The sequence below is a fragment of the Peromyscus maniculatus genome, chromosome 1, assembly GCF_049852395.1.
Source record: "Peromyscus maniculatus bairdii isolate BWxNUB_F1_BW_parent chromosome 1, HU_Pman_BW_mat_3.1, whole genome shotgun sequence".
NCBI lineage: Eukaryota > Metazoa > Chordata > Mammalia > Rodentia > Cricetidae > Peromyscus > Peromyscus maniculatus.
This window is the reverse complement of record NC_134852.1, coordinates 149728776-149747016: the sequence shown is the minus strand read 5'-3', so window position 1 is coordinate 149747016 and position 18241 is coordinate 149728776. Positions and strand designations below refer to the sequence as shown.

The 18241-nt window shown below is 50.5% G+C and overlaps 1 protein-coding gene and 1 long non-coding RNA gene across 7 annotated transcripts in view; one reads left to right on the top strand and one right to left on the bottom strand.

Annotated features, from left to right (window-relative positions):
• The first annotated feature begins 4 nt into the window (after positions 1 to 4).
• On the top strand, positions 5 to 4649 carry LOC143269456 (uncharacterized). The gene is made up of 2 exons (XR_013045879.1): positions 5 to 3097; positions 4218 to 4649. It is a non-coding gene; the product is annotated as an uncharacterized LOC143269456 (long non-coding RNA).
• A 792-nt stretch (positions 4650 to 5441) lies between these two features.
• Positions 5442 to 18241, bottom strand: part of Lrrc27 (leucine rich repeat containing 27) — a 32455-nt gene continuing 19655 nt past the window's right edge. For all 6 annotated transcript variants that reach the window (XM_042285469.2, XM_076554669.1, XM_042285473.2 and 3 more), the window contains exons 8-11: positions 17701 to 17794; positions 10893 to 11011; positions 9556 to 9679; positions 5442 to 5783 (exon numbers count right to left, since the gene is read on the bottom strand). In XM_042285469.2, the coding sequence (XP_042141403.1) occupies positions 5637 to 5783; positions 9556 to 9679; positions 10893 to 11011; positions 17701 to 17794 (484 nt within the window). In that variant the 3' untranslated portion in view covers positions 5442 to 5636. The remainder of the gene's footprint in view (positions 5784 to 9555; positions 9680 to 10892; positions 11012 to 17700; positions 17795 to 18241) is intronic.

The window sequence follows — 18241 nt, the reverse complement described above, 5'->3', positions numbered from 1 at the left end:
TGCACTTTGGATCCGGATTCGGAACCCGTAACTGACTGTCCCCAAGGGTCGGCTGAGTTGCAATGACCAACGGCGTCTGCGACCCGGGCCCCTAAGCTTGGTGGCATCTCCTTGATTGATGGCACCGGGAGGGCATTGAGGCCCTAACCACCGGTCTCCTGAGCCCTTGCCCCAGCTTGGGAATGGAGTTTTTCCCCTGCTGGGACCTCCTGCTTCAGGGCTGCTGCCACAGACGCCCGCTGAGGACAGTCGAGGCCGCCTCTGGCACCGCTCTACCTCACCTTAAGGCGACCATGGCCCTAGTTCCAGAGCAGATGAGAAAGCCTGGGCGGAGTCCTGCGGATGGGCACCCCCCCCCCCCCCAAGCGTCTGTTATCCTCACGCCTTCTCTCCAGAGCTGGATGCAGCAAAATTTGGAGCAAAAATGGTGGCTGCAGGAACCATTCCCAGCCCAGTCCCAGGTGGATGGCTGGTGGGTGGCTGCCCACTCGCTCAGCCCCAGATACCAACTGAGCATCTGTGCCTGAGTATTGGGGGTGCCTGCAAAAGGACAGACCATAGCAGGACCCCCCCCTCTTCCCCCAGTTCAGTAGCTCTCAAGCTAGGGACACCCACAAGTTCTGAGCAACTGGGTCTATGAGGGGCCAGCGGAAGGGGCCGTGGAGAAAGACACTTGAGCAAGCAGGTACCCTTGTGGAGGGACCTCAGTTTAGAGAGGGGTGGAAAGTAAGTTTGCTAAACAAGGACAGGAGAACACCTTGAAAACTGCCAGCTTATTGTGTGAGTAAGGCGTTCCTATTAGTTCCGAGATGTCACCAGGAATGATTGGGTTGTGGTAAGGGACAGATTTGGCTTGGAGGGACACAGAGACGCAAGGAACAGACAGAACCTAGGGTTTGGCCTGTGGCAGGAAGCTCCTGGCTGCTGGTGGTCAGAGCTGGGGAGTAGAGGGAAGGGCCACGGGCCACAGCCCTCTTGCGCTGCTTTCTGGGCCGGCCTGCCAGGTTTGCGCTGTGTATTTTAATGTGTCTTTAGAAGCCATTTTTAAAAACCTGTTCCCTGTTCGGTAGAATATTTAAGCAGCCAACAAGGAGATGGATTTGCAATTTAAACACAGGCCTTTCAGGGCCGCATCCTAGGCCCCGCCCATCTGGACCGGGAAGGCAGCCGGGTCCCAAGCTGCTTCCGCTTTGGAGCCTGGACTTGGCTTCAAGATTCACCTTCCACAGCTGTCTGTCCCCTTCTTGCCACTAGCCCCATGCCTGCCTCCATCTTGCAGATGACGCCTTTGCAGGTCCTGGCAGAACACTGCCCTTCTGAGTCTCACTGACTCACAACACAGCTCTGGTGGGGGAGACTCTCAGTGCTCTCAAAGCATGACCATGAAGGGTGCTGCCCATAGCCACAGGCCTGGCCCAGGGCTGCCTGGCCAGACAACTCACCCCAGCATACCTGGGCCTGTCTCTGCTTCCTTTTTCTGAACTTACTGGCTGGGACTGCCCGCTGGGCAGTTCCTTCAACAAGGCCTGACTTGGTCAGAGCTGAGGCTTCCCAGATAGAATCAAAGGGCCTGGTCTGGGTGGAGACCTGGGATATGCAGGCCCTAGAGCCTGGTTCACTAGGCACTGTGTAGGGGAACCAGAGTACACCAGGGCTCCCTGGGGGCCGCAGTGGGCAGGCCACGCTTCCCCGGATGTCCTCCATGGGAAGGCTTCATGGAGTCTTTGTATCTGAAAATCCTGGACCTCCTATGGGTCATAGAGCTTTGGAAGCTGGACTGGCTCCCTTCTGGCCACCCTGCAAGGGCTGCTCTGAAGAGATCCTGCCCCCTAAACATCAGGATAACCGTGGCATTCTCCCATTAGGAAATATCTCAGGATTAGGAAAAGAACTCATCAGAAAACCATATGGCTAAGGCTATGGACCTTGGGTTAAGATTGCAGTATTCTGTGTGACCTTGGAGGGGGTGGGGGTGGGAGCTGCCTGTCAGCACCAGTGGATCAGTGGCTGGAAACACGGCCCCACGCTGCCACTCCAGGCAGCCTGAGATCAGAGACCTTCGTGCAGGTGAAGCTGGGATTGGTTTTACTAAGAATCTCTGAGTTGGGGAGATTTTAACATTTAAACAGTGGGTGAGGTATGGGAAGAGAAAGACAGAACCAAGCATGGGTGTGGCCCTCTAGAGAGAGTCTCACTTAAAGTGTCTTTACGGTAACCGTACATATGATTTGGTGGCTTCTGAAGTTATGTCTCCGGGCTTGCTAAGGAACCTTTTTACAGTAAAGAACAAGGTGGTTCCTGGTGTGCACTGGCTAGGATAACAGCAGGTAAGGTTAAGCCCTAGGTCACAAGAGTTACGTCTTTGTGAGATTCCCAGAAAGTTTTTGGTTCTATGTGGGGAAGAAGCAAGGCCATATGTAAAGGTCATATACACATGAGCCTTAATCATGGTTCATTAACATTTTAACACGCTTTGTTTTGCTTTGTTTTGTTTTTGAGACAGGGTTTTTCTGTGTAGCTTTGGAGCCTGTCCTGGAACTCACTCCCTAGGTCAGGCTGGCCTCGAACTCACAGAGATTTTTTGCATGGCTCTGCCTCCCGAGTGCTGGGATTAAAGGTGTGCACCACCACCACCCAGCTCATTTTAACACTCTTATTTGATATAGTGCCTTAAGAGAGGAAGGTGGAGGCGAGGCAACAAGGCTTGGAAAAGCATGGCTATTTTGTAATATAAAGAGTTAGCCGGGTGGTGGGGGCACACGCCTTTAATCTCAGCATTCAGGAGGCAGAGGCAGCTGGATCTCTGTGAGTTCAAGGCCAGCCTGGTCTACGGAGTGAGTGCCAGGTCAGCCAGGGCTACACAGAGAAACCCTGTCTCGAAAAACCTCTATATATACATACATACATACATATATCAATATATATCATGTAATATATAGATATATATTAGGTTAATTGTGTGCATGTGTTTATAGGACTTCAGGCACTCATATGGACGACAGAGGACAATTTGCGGGGTCAGTTCTTTCTTTCTGCCTTGTTGAGGCAGGGTCTCTTGTTTCTGCTGCTATACAGCATACCTCAGACTAGCTGGCCTGTGAGTTTCTATGTCGTTCTCTTTTCCTCACCTCCTACTTCATTTGTAGGAGTGCTGGGGTTACAGGTGTACACCACTGCATATGGCTTAAGATGATTTATAAAAAACTGGGTTTCAGAGATTGAACTTGGCTTGTAAGGCTTGATGGCTAGGACCGACCACCAACCCCTTTTCTTTTAATTATTTTTAATGTTTCCTGTTAAATGACTTTTGGTTAAAAGGATAAGATCTGAGTTGTATCTTTGGCCCCAGGTGGAGGAGACATGGCATTCGATACTGCCCAAAGGATCATGAGATTGCAAAGACTCCCTGAAGAGTTTACCCAACTTGGCCTGCCAATCACTTGGCCAAGTAACCAATCTAGAGACATGTTAAGGAGACAGGAGGGATAATTTTCTCTAAACCGAGTGCACACTGCACCTGCCAGAAGACCTCCTCTCACTGCAGTTGCTCAGAGAGCTCTGCTGCTAAGCCTGTCTGCTTTGTTTTTCCGAGTTCTCACTCAAAAAGTATAACTTTTTCCCTCTTCTTCCTCCTTTCTTTTTTTGAGACAGGGTTTCACTTGCTCTTTAGACCAAGGCTGACCTAGAACTCAAGAGATCCACTGCCTCTGCTTCCTAAGTACAATGATCAAAGTTGTGTACCACCACTCACACCCAGCCTCCTCTTTTAATTGAAAAATTTTAAAATTGCCGGGCGGTGGCGGCACACGCCTTTAATCCCAGCACTCGGGAGGCAGAGACAGGTGGATGTCTATGAGTTCGAGGCCAGCCTGGTCTACAAAGTGAGATCCAGGACGGGCACTAAAACTACACAGAGAAACCCGGTCTCGAAAAAAAATTTAAAAAAAATTATTTTTAATCTGTGTGTGTGTGCCAATGTGTGCCAGGGCACCCTGTGATGGTCAGAAGACAACTAGCATAAATTGGTTCTTTCCTACCATGTCGGCTCTGGGGACTGAAGTCCGGCCACCAGGCTTGTCAGCATGCAGTCACAGCTGAGCCATCTCTCTGGCCTCCTCCTCCTCCTCCTCCTCCCTCTTTTTGTCTTTTTTGAAAGTCAGCCAAACTCCTAAGGCTGCTTGCCCTAACTCACAGGGCATTCTCACTCTTCTCCGCAGGCCACCCTCAACCCCATGCAGCTGCTCCCAGCTGATTATCACTAATTTAAGGACGACATCTCTTGGACTAGCAAGATGGCTTTGCCGGTAAAGGTCCCTGCTGCCAAGCCTGATGACCAGAACTCCATTCCCTAGGAACCCACATGATGAACATGGTGAAGAAGAGAACTGACTCCCTCAAAGTGTCCTTTGCCCTCCACGTATTCGTGCATCCGCACAAGCGTGAACACACACACACACACACACACACACACACACACACACACACGCACGTACGCACGCACGCACGCACAACACACATGTAATGATATTTTAAAGGAATGGTTTTCTTCTTATTCCTCTCCCTTGTCCCTGAAGCTGCAGGGATTTCTAGCTTTCCTGCCTTGTTTTTCTCTCAAACTCTAATAAAATGGTCTTTGGGCTTCCTTCCAAGTCTTTTTTAAAAATTCCTTTTATTTGGTGTGTGTGTGTGTGTGTGTGTGTGTGTGTGTGTGTGTGTGTGTGTGTGTGTGTGTGTGGTTTTGCCTACATATATATTTGTGCACCTTGGGCTCACAGAGGCCAGAGTGGGGTGTCCCTAGAACTAGGGGGTCCCCTAGATCTGGAGTTACAGCTGACTGTGAGCTGCCGTGCGGGCCCTCTAGAAGAGCAGCCAATGCTCTCACTTCTCTGGACCACCATCTCTCTAGCCCTTCAAACATGTTTTCAAATTCTCTTGTTTACAAGACTAGGAAATTCAAAAGGGGACCCTGTTAACCAGCACTGACGCAAGAGGAAACAAAGTCTGAATAGTTCTGTGTCTGCTCCCAACATCCTGAAGCAAAAGCCCTGAGTTTATAGTCACATGCAGAGCTGGAACCTGCCATGCAGCCCCTGAACGAGTGGCAGGAGGATTACAGGGGTGGGGTGGGGTGGGGGTGGGTGGGAGTGGTATCAAGAGGAGGTTTTAACTTTGGTGGTGGCGACGGGGGTGGGGGGTCGGGGTTGTCCTGGGATCCTACAGGGCCTGGGGCTAGGTGTCACTGTCCCTGTGCAGACAAAGGACTCTGCAGTTTGAACAAGATGGCATGTGCCACTGAGCCCCATCTGAATGAAGATGGGGCTGGAACAGTCAGGCCAGTAGCCACCCTTCCCACTGGGTCAACGGAAACCAGGACACCGGCTTGGCTGGAGACCCCGGCCAACCGGACTAGTGGACACAGGGACAGAAGAGAACAGTTAGGCTTGCTTACAGCATTCTTCCTTTTAATGCAGTTCAATCTACAGTCTCTGAAAGGAATCAGGCTTTTCAGAGGCCGCAGCCTGTGGAGCAGCTGAAGACCCCACCAGTCGCCCTCCTCCCCGTCCCCACACCACGGAGGGGACAGCAGCTCCTCACTGTGGGAGGTACTTGTCATCCCTGTTGACAACACCACTTTCCTAGTATTTTGTGTTAAAAAATATATTTTGGGGCTGTGATGCTGGTGGGTGAAGCGAAAGGTTTCCGGGGAAAGTTGCAAATGAATGTTCTTTGTTCAAGGTCATCTCCAGTTTCAGTTTCCTTAATTCCTCGTGAAGTTTCTTGGCCTTTGAGGAGAAGACGAGGAGATGGGAGTTAGACAGGCAGGACAAGTGAACGCCCACGTTGGCTGGGGTATGTGCAGGAGCACTCAGGCTGCCTTCTCCCCAAGCATCCACAGGCTGCATCTTAGTGTTGTCTCCTCAGTGATGCAGAGGGGCCACACCACCTGGACCCCTGACAGCTCTTGTACCTGTGGATGCTTCCACACCGAGTTAACCTTGTGGGCCACGTGCCATGGCGTCCCCAAGGCATCCCCTCAAGACGGCTGTGCCGGCAGCGGTGCGAATAAGGAGAGAGAGAATCTTGGGGCTGGTGCCATTCATGCCCTTGGGGCTTGTGGTGGGATATCCCCCTAAACACAATCCAGCCAAGATTTCTAACTGCCCAGGAACAGAGCCAGACAGACAGAGAGGGCCAAGGAAGGACACTGCCCAGCTTGGAATCAGGTGTGTGCTTTGAGTCCCACATTCCCCAGCCCATCTGCCGGTCAAGAAAGGGGAAACCGGAGGCCACTGGTGCTCACAGGTGGGCAGTGTTACCAGTGACCAAGCGCTTCTCACCTCTGCCTGCCCAGTGTCTCTCTGTCTGAGGTGGATAACTGCCTGATCCTTGGGTGGAGACCTTAGCTCATCCCTCCACCCTTTCTGCTTGTCTCCTCAAGCCCAGCCGCGCCATCTTGGACTGACCCTGAGGGACAGTTTTCCCAGAGAAGCGTCAGCCAAGCTGTGGGTGTGACCATTCTCAGGTCCACACCACACCAGTCAGCACTGTTTGCTGCTGGCCCTGTTAGTGCCCATCTGTAGCTTTGCCTCGTGGGGCCTCTTCTTAGACCTGTGCTGCTTCTTTTGTGCCCGTCATTCAGTGTTCCTGAATGGGACATCCCTCCCTAGTCTCTTCCCCTGGACAAACCTGTCTCCTGAGAGGAACTTCTGGCCAGAGTCTCTGGTTCCCTGGCAAGCAGCCTGGGGCATTTTTCCCCCTTGCTCTGCTTACCCCTCCCAGACAACTCCCTTCAGGCAGAATTCATTCCACAACCCCTAGAGAGGCTGGGCAGGAAGCAACATTTTCAAAGGATTGTCTACAGTGGAATTTATGCTGCTCCAGCCTCAACCTCCACGATCCATCTAACAATAGGATTGTCTAGTCCTTGGCCAGGACATCAAGCTACTGACATGTGGACCATCGGAACCCTTTCTCTAATTGTACTTTCTTTTCTTTCCAGCAGAGTCTTGTGTAGCCTCCCTCTGGCTTGAGCCTCACTATGCAGCCTTGGGGCTCCTAACCCTCCTCCCTCTACTCCTAAGTGCTGGGATTGTGAGCATGCGCCACCAAGTCCCATGTGCTATGGACCAAACCCAGGGTTTCATGAATGCTAGGAAAGCTGATTTTTCTTTTTCTTTCTTTCTTTCCCTTTCTTTCTTTCTTTCTTTCTCTTTCTTTCTTTCTTTCTTTCTTTCTTTCTTTCTTTCTTTCTTTCTTTCTTCCTTTCTTTCTCTTTCTTTCTTTCTCTTTTTCTTTCTTCTTTTTCTTTTTCTTTCTTTCTTTCTCTTTCTTTTTCTTCCTTCCTTTCTTTCTCTTTCTCTCTCTCTCTCTCTCTCTCTCTCTCTCTCTCTCTCTCTCTCTTTCTTTCTTTCTTAATGTTCCTCTCACTTACTCTGACACCTCCTGAAATTTGCTAGCACATGTTGAACCTCTCAGATCGATCTGCTAGTTGTTGCTGTCTTAAAATCTTGTTTCAGTTCTGTTGTCCATCTTCCTTTTCATTCCGCTTCCTGGGGGATTTTACTTGATTTCACCTCCAGGTACTTATCCTGGTTCATAACAGCACTTGTTTCCACCAATGACTGGGGTTAATGCTATCAAGTACTTCATGCTTCTCCTTCCTTCCTTCCTTCCTTCCTTCCTTCCTTCCTTCCTTCCTTCCTTCCTTCCTTCCTTCCTCCCCTCCTCCCCCTCTTCTTCTAATTTTTTAAAATGTATTTGTTTTATGCGGATGAGTGTTTTGCCTGCATATATGTATGTGCACCACATAAGTGCCTGGTGCCGTGGAGGTCAGAGGTTACACTAGTTCCCTTGGAATTAAAGTTACAGATGGTTGCAAGCCACTATGTGGGTGCTGGGAACTGAATTTAGATCCTCCCGAAGAGCAGCAAGTACTCCAGCTCTACTGTGCACTTTTTGTTTTGCTTTTTTTTTTTTTTTTTTTTCGAGACAGGGTTTCTTTGTGTAGCTTTGGAGCCAGTCCTGGAACTCACTCTGTAGTCTAAGCTGGCCTAGAACTCACAGAGATCTGCCTGCCTCTGCCTCCTGAGTGCTGGGATTAAAGGCGTGCGCCACCACTGCCTGGCGGTTTGCATCCTTTTTAAAAAAACATTTTATTAATTCTTTGAGAATTTTGTCCATCATGTTTTAATTGTATTTACCCCCCTCTTCCAACCCTTCCCAGATCCACACCTCCCCCCTACCCACCTGACTTTGTGCCCCTCCCCCCAAAAAACCTCATTAAGACCAATCTGTGCTGCCCAAATGTTCTCTGATGTGTGGCTCCCTGAAGTGTAGTTAATTGACTACCACCCGGGGGCAGACCCCTAGGGCGTCCTTACACACCTGTCATTTGCCAATAGCCTCTCCGTGGGAGAGTGGGGACTTCATACCAAGTCCATGCTGGGGCTTGGTCTGGGTTTGCATTCTTGTGTTTTAGGGTTCTGTAGAATGGATCTCATAACTGGTAGTGTTTTCTCTCTCTCTCAGCAGGCTCTTAATATTATACCTCAGGGACTTCCTTCTTACAAAACTTTCCTGGCCTCAGTAAGTATTAGGATACAGGCTCAGCTATTATGCCAAAGGTCAGGTAACAGTGACTGAAAGCTAGGAGGTGTGGCATCTCTGGCAGGCCAGAGCCCAGTGCCTTAGACTCCCTGCAACTGTTAACTGGGCATCCACGACTTTCACCTCAAAGCTGTCTTGCCTCCTTTCCCTGTCTAGAAGGGCAGCACCCATTTTGTTTCTTCCTGCTGTGGTGGGTGATGATTAATCTGGGTGCACGTGTGCTGATGTGGAAGGTTCATGGTGGGTTTGTGTTTACTTTGTCCATCTGGACAGAACAGAGACGGAGCTGCAGCCAGGCTGTGGAGAAAGCCTGGTCTTGAGTCAGTGACAGAGTAACCTGGAACTAAGCCATGGTGGCGTCACAGGCACCCAGGTGACACTGTCACAAAACCAGTTTTTCCTTCTATTAGTTTCCTATCAGGGCAGGAAGGGCCTCCACTCTGTGATCCTCTCACAAGCAGGGACATTGAGGCACAAGGTGGGGGCTGGTGGTATCAGTCACTAGGTGGGAACATGGTTAGACTGCAGAGTCTGGGAAGGGTTTAGGGGCACAATTTGCTGTTTAGGAGCTCAGGGGTGTGGTCATTCAGATCCCCGTGGATCAGGCACACTGTGTTCTTCTCAGGCAACAGCAAGGAGCCCTCTCTAGGCAGCTCCATTTCAGCCAAAACAGGGCTTCAGCTCGCTCTCTGGGTGTGAAGCCTTAAGCAAAGACTACACAGACTTGTGGAATGGACTGGCACCGTCCTCAGAGGCCCTAAGCTATCATGCTCATCCCATTACGTCTAGTACAGCTGAGGGCTAACAACGTGGCCAGGGTATTTTCTGGAGTCTCCTAATACATACATGGCAGGCAACCCACATTGTGGGAGGGTACCTGCTTGACAGTTATATAAAGAATTCTCTTCCATTAGTGAGGCATTCCCAAGTAGGGCAACAGATACTCACAGTTTCCAGGTCCTGGCTGGCCATCTTCATGTCTTGCAGTGGGTTGGTACCCAGAAAGTTGCGAGTACGGATCTGCTGCGTGTGACGCCTTATCTTCTCCTCCAGCTCTGCTAGTGGCGAGGCACTGGGACACAGACACTGGCTGCTTGGATGCTGGCCTTAGGCTAGCGTCCTCATTCCAACTATAGAGAAAGTACCTCTTCCCCTGCAGCCCAGGAGCCATCCGAGGCACCAGGTGTCAATGACATGGCTTCCCTGCCTCCCTCTAGAGATGCTGGGCTTGAGGCAACATCTTTACCCACAGGGCCACTATACTCAAACACCCTCAAGTTGGGGCTGGGGAGATGGCTTAGAGGTTAAGAGCCCCGTGGAGCTTACACAGGTCCTAGGTTTGGTTCCCAGCAGCCCATGGTAGCTAACAACCATCTCTAACTTCAGTTATAGAAGGTACGAGGCTGTGCCTATTTTTAAGAGCCCGTTTTATGCATGTGGAGAACAGCATTCCTTTTCATAAGTAAAACAGTCTTACTGAACCTTTAGAGCAGAATATCTCATGGACCTGAGATTTTTTTAAAAATATATCTCTATTTCTGTTAACATTGGGCTGAGACTCCAAGGTTGCTATTTGTGAACAGTAAATAAAATGATTTAGAATGGCAGAAAGAGGCCAGGAACCTTTGGCTAAATGCCAGGAGCCCCCCCCCCCTAGTTCTCTGCCACCCGCCCTGAACCCTGGACCGCTTCTACAATGTCCCAGTGGCTTGGCTCAGGGATCTCCCATCTCCCATTGGTCCATTGTTGACACCTAGCTTACCCACTGCTCTCCTGAGCTCCAGATGGGTCAGCCAGCTAGCCTAAGCTCTTTGGACAATTGCCATACTACCATCCCCATTAGCAATCTGGTGACTCCTTAGCCAGAGACTCTGTCAAATTCTAAGGTACCATGAACCGGTCTTTTCATGTGTTCGCCTGCCTTTCTTTCATGGAATCTTTTGGCAGAAGCCATGCCCAGAACACCACGAAGGGAAGGCTAGGTGTAGTCCTAAGAGCTGAAAAGACAGGGCTGAGGGGGAGACAAGTGCTCAGACACCAGACCAACCAGGGCAGGGTGGGGCCGGTGGGGCCTGCAGCTGCACCCTTGTAGTGGGCGTCTTCTGAGTCCTGCTGGTCATCTGGCAGGGCAATGGAACGCCAAGGGTGGGGAGCGGGTCTTTCCAGATCACCCACTATACTGAGTGCTCCCACAAGGCTACACAGTCAGTGGCCCTTGACACATGCCTCGGGCAGCCTGTGGCACTGAGCTGGGGGCCCCCCCGGAAGGCAGAACTGTCACCCACCTCATTTCTGCACTGCTTTGTGCTGGCCTCTCTTTGCTGTGCTTCGCTTTCCCGAATGGATTCACTGGCGTTTTCCCATGCTCTAGCAGATCTGTGGCAAAGGGAATCTTTGATGCCATCTAGAAAAATGCAACAAGGTATTTCCAGCAATGCGTGAAAAGGCTGCTCTTCCCCCACAGGCCCACTTGCCCGACTCATGAGCTTGCCCTTCACCCTGCTAGGCCACCCAGAGGGGACATTCTTTTCGTTGTTTTTTTTTTTTTTTTTTTTGGTTTTTCGAGACAGGGTTTCTCTGTGCAGCTTTGTGCTGGAACTCACTTGGTAGCCCTGGCTGGCCTTGAACTCACAGAGATCCGCCTGCCTCTGCCTCCCGAGTGCAGGGATTAAAGGCGTGTGCCACCGCTGCCTGGTGGGGGCGTTCTTAATAGGCATCCCGTCCTATGACTTAACTAACAGTCACTCCCCTCTTGGTCCTTGGTTCAGACATCTCTCAAATGTCCCAACAATCTAAGCTGGAGTGGAGGCAGTACAGAGCAAGGGACCCTGGGTGTGCTCAAGATTGCTACAGTTGACCTAGGATAGATACCCTGAGACTCTGTCACATGACAGAAAACACATTATTGTAACAGGACCCAAATTAGTGTTAAGTCACAAAGTTTCAAGCTCGTACATAAGTGTTAATACAGACCAAGTATACAAAGTCCAGGCCTTGAACTTGCCAGCCTGCACGACAGAGCTGCTGGCCATAGATCTAGACATCTTGGGTAGGACAGGTGACAAACCTGTAAATGACTCAGTTCCCCCCCCCATAAAGAAATTGCATCCTGAAGGACACCAGGGCATGTCTAGATGTGCCCATTGGTACCCCAGACCCCTGCACTCCACAGCCCTCAAGGCCAAGTAGTACGAGATCTTTCCACAGGCCAGAGTATTCTCAGTGTGCTTCCAGGACATTCCACAGACCTTCTACCATATTGCCACAGAGGTTCCCATCTCGGATTTCACTAAATTGTAGGAACAGAGCATGTGGAAAGGGGCCCAGCCCAAAGCAGAAACTTCTGTGCCCTTTGTGATGTTCATGGACTACCTGGAGCCATGGAAACACACCCACTCCCCACAGCACCCCAGGCACACTCCTTATTTCTGGACAGCCTGATGTCACTCAGATTGATGGCCACTCATACCCCATTTGGCCTTCCTTACTCACTGTGGCTCATGTAGACATAGTCTCTCTTCCCAGCAGCCCTGCCTTCTGCCCTATAGCCTGGGTCACCCTGTCTCCTGACTGCTGTGGCCTTCCTCCAGGGCCTCTATGTCACAGACACACCAGCTCCAGGCTAGTCTTCAAAGTCTCCTCTGGCTATGACTGGAGATCTCCTGTCTGATCCCCACACCCCATGGCCACCCTGTCCCTCTGTGCCTTTCCTGCTCTGCTCAGTCTTAAGAGGCAAGCTAAGGCTCAGGCCTAATCCTGGCTCCTTCAGAACCTGAGCTGGCCTTCCCCCTCTTAATACTAGAGGTAAGGGAGTTTTATCCTAGTAATTGCAGAAACAGAAGTTGAAACTAGAGACATTTCTATCTTACTCCCAGGCCTTTGCTGTCGTGGCCAGCTTTCGGCAGAGCCATCAGATGGCATCTGAAGCTGTTTCTGTGGCTCCAACAAGCAGATATGCCTGGACAGGACATGTTGGTAAGGGCAACAAAGACCACGTGACCAGCGCTGCTCACTGCTGCCTCTGGGGGATGAGGTGGGGAACTAACGGAGCCCCACATTCGGGAGCTTAAGTGTGTGTGCATCTGCCTGCAATGTTCAGGGTACGTGCGTGCGTGCACTCCCGAGGCTGACTAAACAGAGTGAGACTGAGTGGAAGTGTGAGGCCTGGGGAGGGGATGAGCCTCCTGCCCGGGGTTCCTGCTGTGTGCTATCTGCCTGCAAGGGGTGGACTTTGAGCTCAGCCAGATTATGGCTCCCTATCAGATCTGCATCTTCCCTTCTCAGCAGAAGATTTCCAGGGCTGGGGTCTTATCTGCCCCCAGGTGCAGTTCAAACCCAGCATTCCTGGCGCCCTGAAAGGCTCAGGACCCAGGAAGATACAGTTAGGGGACAGGAGTCACCACACCCTTCTTTTACAGCCACCCCCACCCAGGAAATGCACAGGGCTGGGACACGGTGGAATACCACATGCTTGCTGTCTGTGACAGCTGCCGCACACAGGAGGTCAAAAGTCTTCCAAAGAAATTCCAACAGAAAGAAAGGCATGATGCTAAATCGAGGCGGTTTCTCTTTTTCCTCATTAGAGTCAGACATTACTTGTTTTAAGAACTAAAGGCAGCCATTTGGGGAGCAGGGATGGGGGGGCAGAGCTCATCTATACATAATTTACTATTACAGAAAAACACAGGCAAGAAAAATTCATCCAAATACCCCAGTTCTCTACTAACAAAAATAATGTAAACACTCGGAAACTGGGCAAACCTTTAGGCACAGGGAGTGTTGGTGGCTGGGGGAGGTTCTCACCAGCTTTACAAGAGAGTGAAAAACATGCAATTGCTATGAAGGAGGCCCAGAAAAATGGGCTCAAAGGTCATAGGCAAGGCTGCTGGTTTCAAAACAACATGGAGAAGAGAAATGTAAGCCTTTTCTGAATAGGGCAGTATACCTGGAGTCCCACCCAGTGTCCAATCTCAGAATCTTTTAGCAGGCAGCGCCTGCTGGGATATGGGATGTGACCTGCACACGTAAGGGTCACAGGAAGCACAGGCAAGGCAAGTGGGCTCCGCAAAGGCAGCTCCTTACCCCACGGGCTAACTACCCGGGCTTGGCACACAGTGCTCCAAGCTGTAGCATCAGCTCCACCCATCAGCTTCCAGCCATGCACGGCACCCTGGCACCCTCTAGCGACCTCCAGCCCAAATGCAGGAGCCTGTACAGGCTGAGAACTTCCCCTAGGCTGGCTCAGGAACACACCATCTACTGAGTGAGACCCTACTGTACGTTTGTCTATGCAGATGACAAAACACACAACTAAACATCTTTGTTTACAGGCTTCCAATCAGATTGCTGTCTGAAAAAACGAACTCTCCAAAGTGTCCAAAGAACACTAGTTGATTTTTTCCCCCCTGACACAAGGCATCACGTGGCCCAGTCTGGCTTCAAACTCAATCCATAGCTGATTCTCCTGTCTCCACCTCCCAATATCATGCCCAGTTTCTGTGGTGCTGGGGCCCTTACCCAGGGCTTTATGCATGCCAGGAAAGCACTCATCAACTGAGTGGCATCCTCAGTCTGCCTGCCCCACTATTAAGAGGGTTTTCCAGGAGGCTGCTGGGGGCTGTGCTCACAGACTGTTCGCAATGCAGGGTCCTCAGCTGGGCAGGTCGGGCAGTGCATACCAAACTGATTTCTAGTCATTCGGATTTTCTCCTGTGAACTGCTTGTCACATCCTCTGTTCAATTCTCTTTTAATCTTTGCTTTCTTTTAAAATATTTTAGAAAGATTTATTTTTATTTTATGTGCACCGAATTCTTTGCCTGCTTGTATGTATGTGTACCATGTGTATGCCTAGTACCCAAGGGAACTAGAAGAGGTCACTGGATTCCTTGGAACTGGAGTAACAGACCGTTGTGAGCTGCCATGTGAGTACTGGGTACTGAACTCAGGTCCCCTGTAAGAGCAGCAAGTGTTCTTGACCACTGAGTATTCTTCCCAGACCTCTTTGCTTTCTTTCTTTGTTTGTTTTTTTGTTTTGTTTTGTTTTGTTTTTGAGACAAGGGACCTGTGTAACTCTGGCTGTCCTGGAACTTGCTCTGTAGACCAGGCTGGCCTCCCCAGTGCTGGGATTAAAGGCATGTGCCACCACCACCTGCTGGCTGATAGAAATATTATTAATTTTTTTATACATGTGATAAAACTGGGAACACAGAAAACAAGATGGACACAAAAGTGAACACTTTGCATAGTACAACATAGTTTTAAATGAATTAGGCACACACAGCCCTTTCTGACATCACACACATGCAGAAGGCATTACCATGTTGGATCAGAACAGAGTGGCCTCCAGGATGAACACAGTGACCAAGGCTAGCTTTCACCATGCTTTCCCTGAAAGCCTCTGTGGGCCTGACTACATCATTTAGGAAGATCCTGTTTCAGGGTCCAGGATGACTTTAAGGAACTACTCTTGAGAGTTCCTGGCTAAGTAGTGCGTGTGACAGGAGCTAAAAGGTCCTATTTGGGCTGGAGGCACCCAAATCTCTTGTATTTCCGTCCCAGGAGGTGGTCACCCTCTGTTCAGAGATTGAGTAGTGGCACAGAGGTGGCAGAGCTGTGTCTCTGCTGACCGTGAGCAGGGAGGAAACTCACACCACCCAGGGACCCTACCTGCACCGGACCTTGAAAGTCCCACCCTCTACTTTCTGTCACTCTCTTGGGACATTCTACTATAGCAAACGTTTTCATCTTTCTTTCTTCCTTCCTTTCTTTCTTTCTTCCTTCCTTCCTTCCTTCCTTCCTTCCTTCCTTCCTTCCTTCCTTCCTTCCTTTCTTTCTTTCTTTCTTTCTTTCTTTCTTTCTTTCTTTCTTTCTTTCTTTCTTTCTTTCTCTCTTTCTCTCTCTCTCTCTTTTTCTTTCTTTCTTCTTCTTTCTTTCTTTCTTTCTTTCTTTCTTTCTTTCTTTCTTTCTTTCTTTCTTTCTTTCTTTCTTTCTTTCTTTCTTTCTTTCTTTCTTTCTTTCTTTCTTGGTTTTTCAAGATGGTTTCTCTGTGTAGTTTAGCTTTGTGCCTTTCCTGGAACTCGCTTTGTAGACCAGGCTGGCCTCGAACTCACAGAGATTTGCCTAGCTCTGCCTCCAGAATGCTGGGATTAAAGGTGTGAACCACCACCGCGCCTGGCGGGTTTTTCTTTCTTTTGAGTAGGATGAGCAATGGCACCCTGGGGAATGTTAGGTGACAAAACCCAGTGACAGAACCCTAGCTGGCCACCAGCCGCCAGCCCTACTGCAGATGAGCCCCACCAGACATCAGTGACCATGGGTCCTGCAAAGACAGCAGCAATGGTCTCCGCTTCAGACAAGTTGCACCAGAACTCAGTAACAAAGGAGCATGACCCACTGACAGCATGGCCCTACTGCAGATTTGGTGAGGAAGGGTCCTGGTAGGAATCAGTAAGAATCTCAAGGCCTGGATCAGCCATGGAGGAGAGGTCAGCATGACTGCAGGGGACAGACGTGCTACCCTGAAAGGGATCAAGCCTGGTGTTGTCTTACTTTTCTATTACTGTGAAGGGACACCCTGACCAAGGCAGCTTATAAGAGGAAGAGTTTATCTGGTGCTGGCTTACAGTTTCAGTGGGTTAGTTCATGGCCATCATGGTGGGGAGCATGGCAGCAGGCAGGCAGGCAGGCAGGCACTGGAGCAGTGACCAGGAGCTGACATGTTGAGACAACCATAGAGCAGAAGAGAGCTAACTGGGAGTGGTGTGAGCTTTTGAAACCTCAAAGCACAGCCCTGGTGACACCTCCTCCAACAAGGCCATGTATCCTAATTCTTCCCAAACAGTTCCACCAACTGTGGACAAGATTTGAAACATATGAGCCCGTGGAGGCGACTGTCATTCAAATGACCAGAGCTGGGTACACTATGAACCCATGGCAAGCTGCTCAGAGAAAGAGACAACAGTGTTTTGTGGTATCCTTGCCCCTAATACACATCTCTACCTAAGCCCTAGGAGGTGAAATCGGAAGGAGATACAGCTGACAAAAATCACGTTCAGCACTGTCCCAAGGCAGCAGGTCAAGAAGGACATAGCGACAGAGCCACCCAGCCAGAGCACAGCAGGGAACATGAATGCTAGGTGACAAGAGGACCCTGCTGGAGAAGCTTGTGAGGGGCAGGTTTCCTTTGGGTCTTCATAGTGCAGCAGCAGGCAAGCCTATTCTGAGTAGTGCTCTGTGGTCTGGGAAGATATCAGCATCAGAGGAAGGGAAGAAGGGATGTACGGAACTCTGCGTTGATATCGGAACTTTACTCTAAATTCTAAAATTAGGGGTTTTTGTTGGTTGGTTGGTTTTAAAGAAGATTTGAACTGTGCACATTGGCCTCACTGCAGGCCAGCATAGCTTGGTCAGAACAGACTGTGCAAAACCTTGGGACCTTCTTCAGCTATTTACTTAACCAATGACTTGCTTGACACAAGGAACTTTGTTCTCTCTCTCTCTTTCTTTTTTTGACACAGGGTTTCTCTGTGTAGCTCTAGCTGTCCTTGAACTCACTTTGCAGCCCAGGCTGGCCTCCAACTCTACAGAGATTCACCTGCCTCTGCCTCCCAAGTGCTGGGATTAAAGAAGCACCCTGCCAGCATGGACCCAAGTACAGAGGATGCCAGGCACATTCTGGAGGGGAAGCCAGCTCCCTGTGCCCTATTGGACCAGGGTCTGCAAGCAGACTGGAAGGGATTCAGAAGGGGTGCCACACAGATGTTCTGTGAAACACAGCCTGAGGGGGACCCTGGGGTCAGGGACAGTTTGCAAGGTTACTGCTCTTTAGGTCCCAAGGTGACTGGCATCAGAGTGCAGTGTTCACAGGATGATGCCTGCAGTCGTAGCTCAACTTAGTGGTGCTGGATCTTCCCCCTAGTCCTTCCTCTTTCCTCTCAGAACACTGAGTCCTTCAGATGGAACCAATAGTCAGTGGGCAGAGGGCAGCCTCAAAGGCCAGCCTGGTCATGTCCTGCCTGGTCATGGCCCAGACACTGTGTGTGAGCCCCACCATGCTCACACACGAGGCTAGAGCCACCTGTCCTGCCACGTACCATGTTCCTATGTGGAGGCTGGAATTTATTGACTTCCCTCCTGCTCCTCATCAGCTGGGTCTGCTCTCTCCACTCCTGCAGAGCTCTCTTGTCTCTGGAGAAGAAGCATGGTCACATTAAAGTCACAAGCTATACGGTTACTTCAAGCAGAGCTTGCGAGATCTGCTGTCATTTCAGATTCACACGCCTTCTCCCATCGACCTGTCCCTAGAGAGTCAGTGAGAGGCTGGTAGTGCCTTCCTTTCCTTCCCTTCTCCCTTCCCTTCCCTCCCCTCTCCTCCCCTTCTTCCCTTCCCTCCCCTCCCCTCTCCTTCTTCCCTTCCCTTCCTTTCTTCCTTCCCCCCTCTCCCCTCCCTCCTCCCTTCCCCTCCCCTCCCCTCCCTTCCCTTTCCTCCCCTCCCCTCCCTTCCCTCCCCTTCAGCTGAGCTTCTTCCAGTCACTTTGAGCAGAGACAGGGGTAGGCAGGTTCCAACTGAGACCCCCTGGGTGCAGGGTGCACTTCCTGCTGCAGGTTGATACCCTGCTGTGGCAGCCGGTTCTT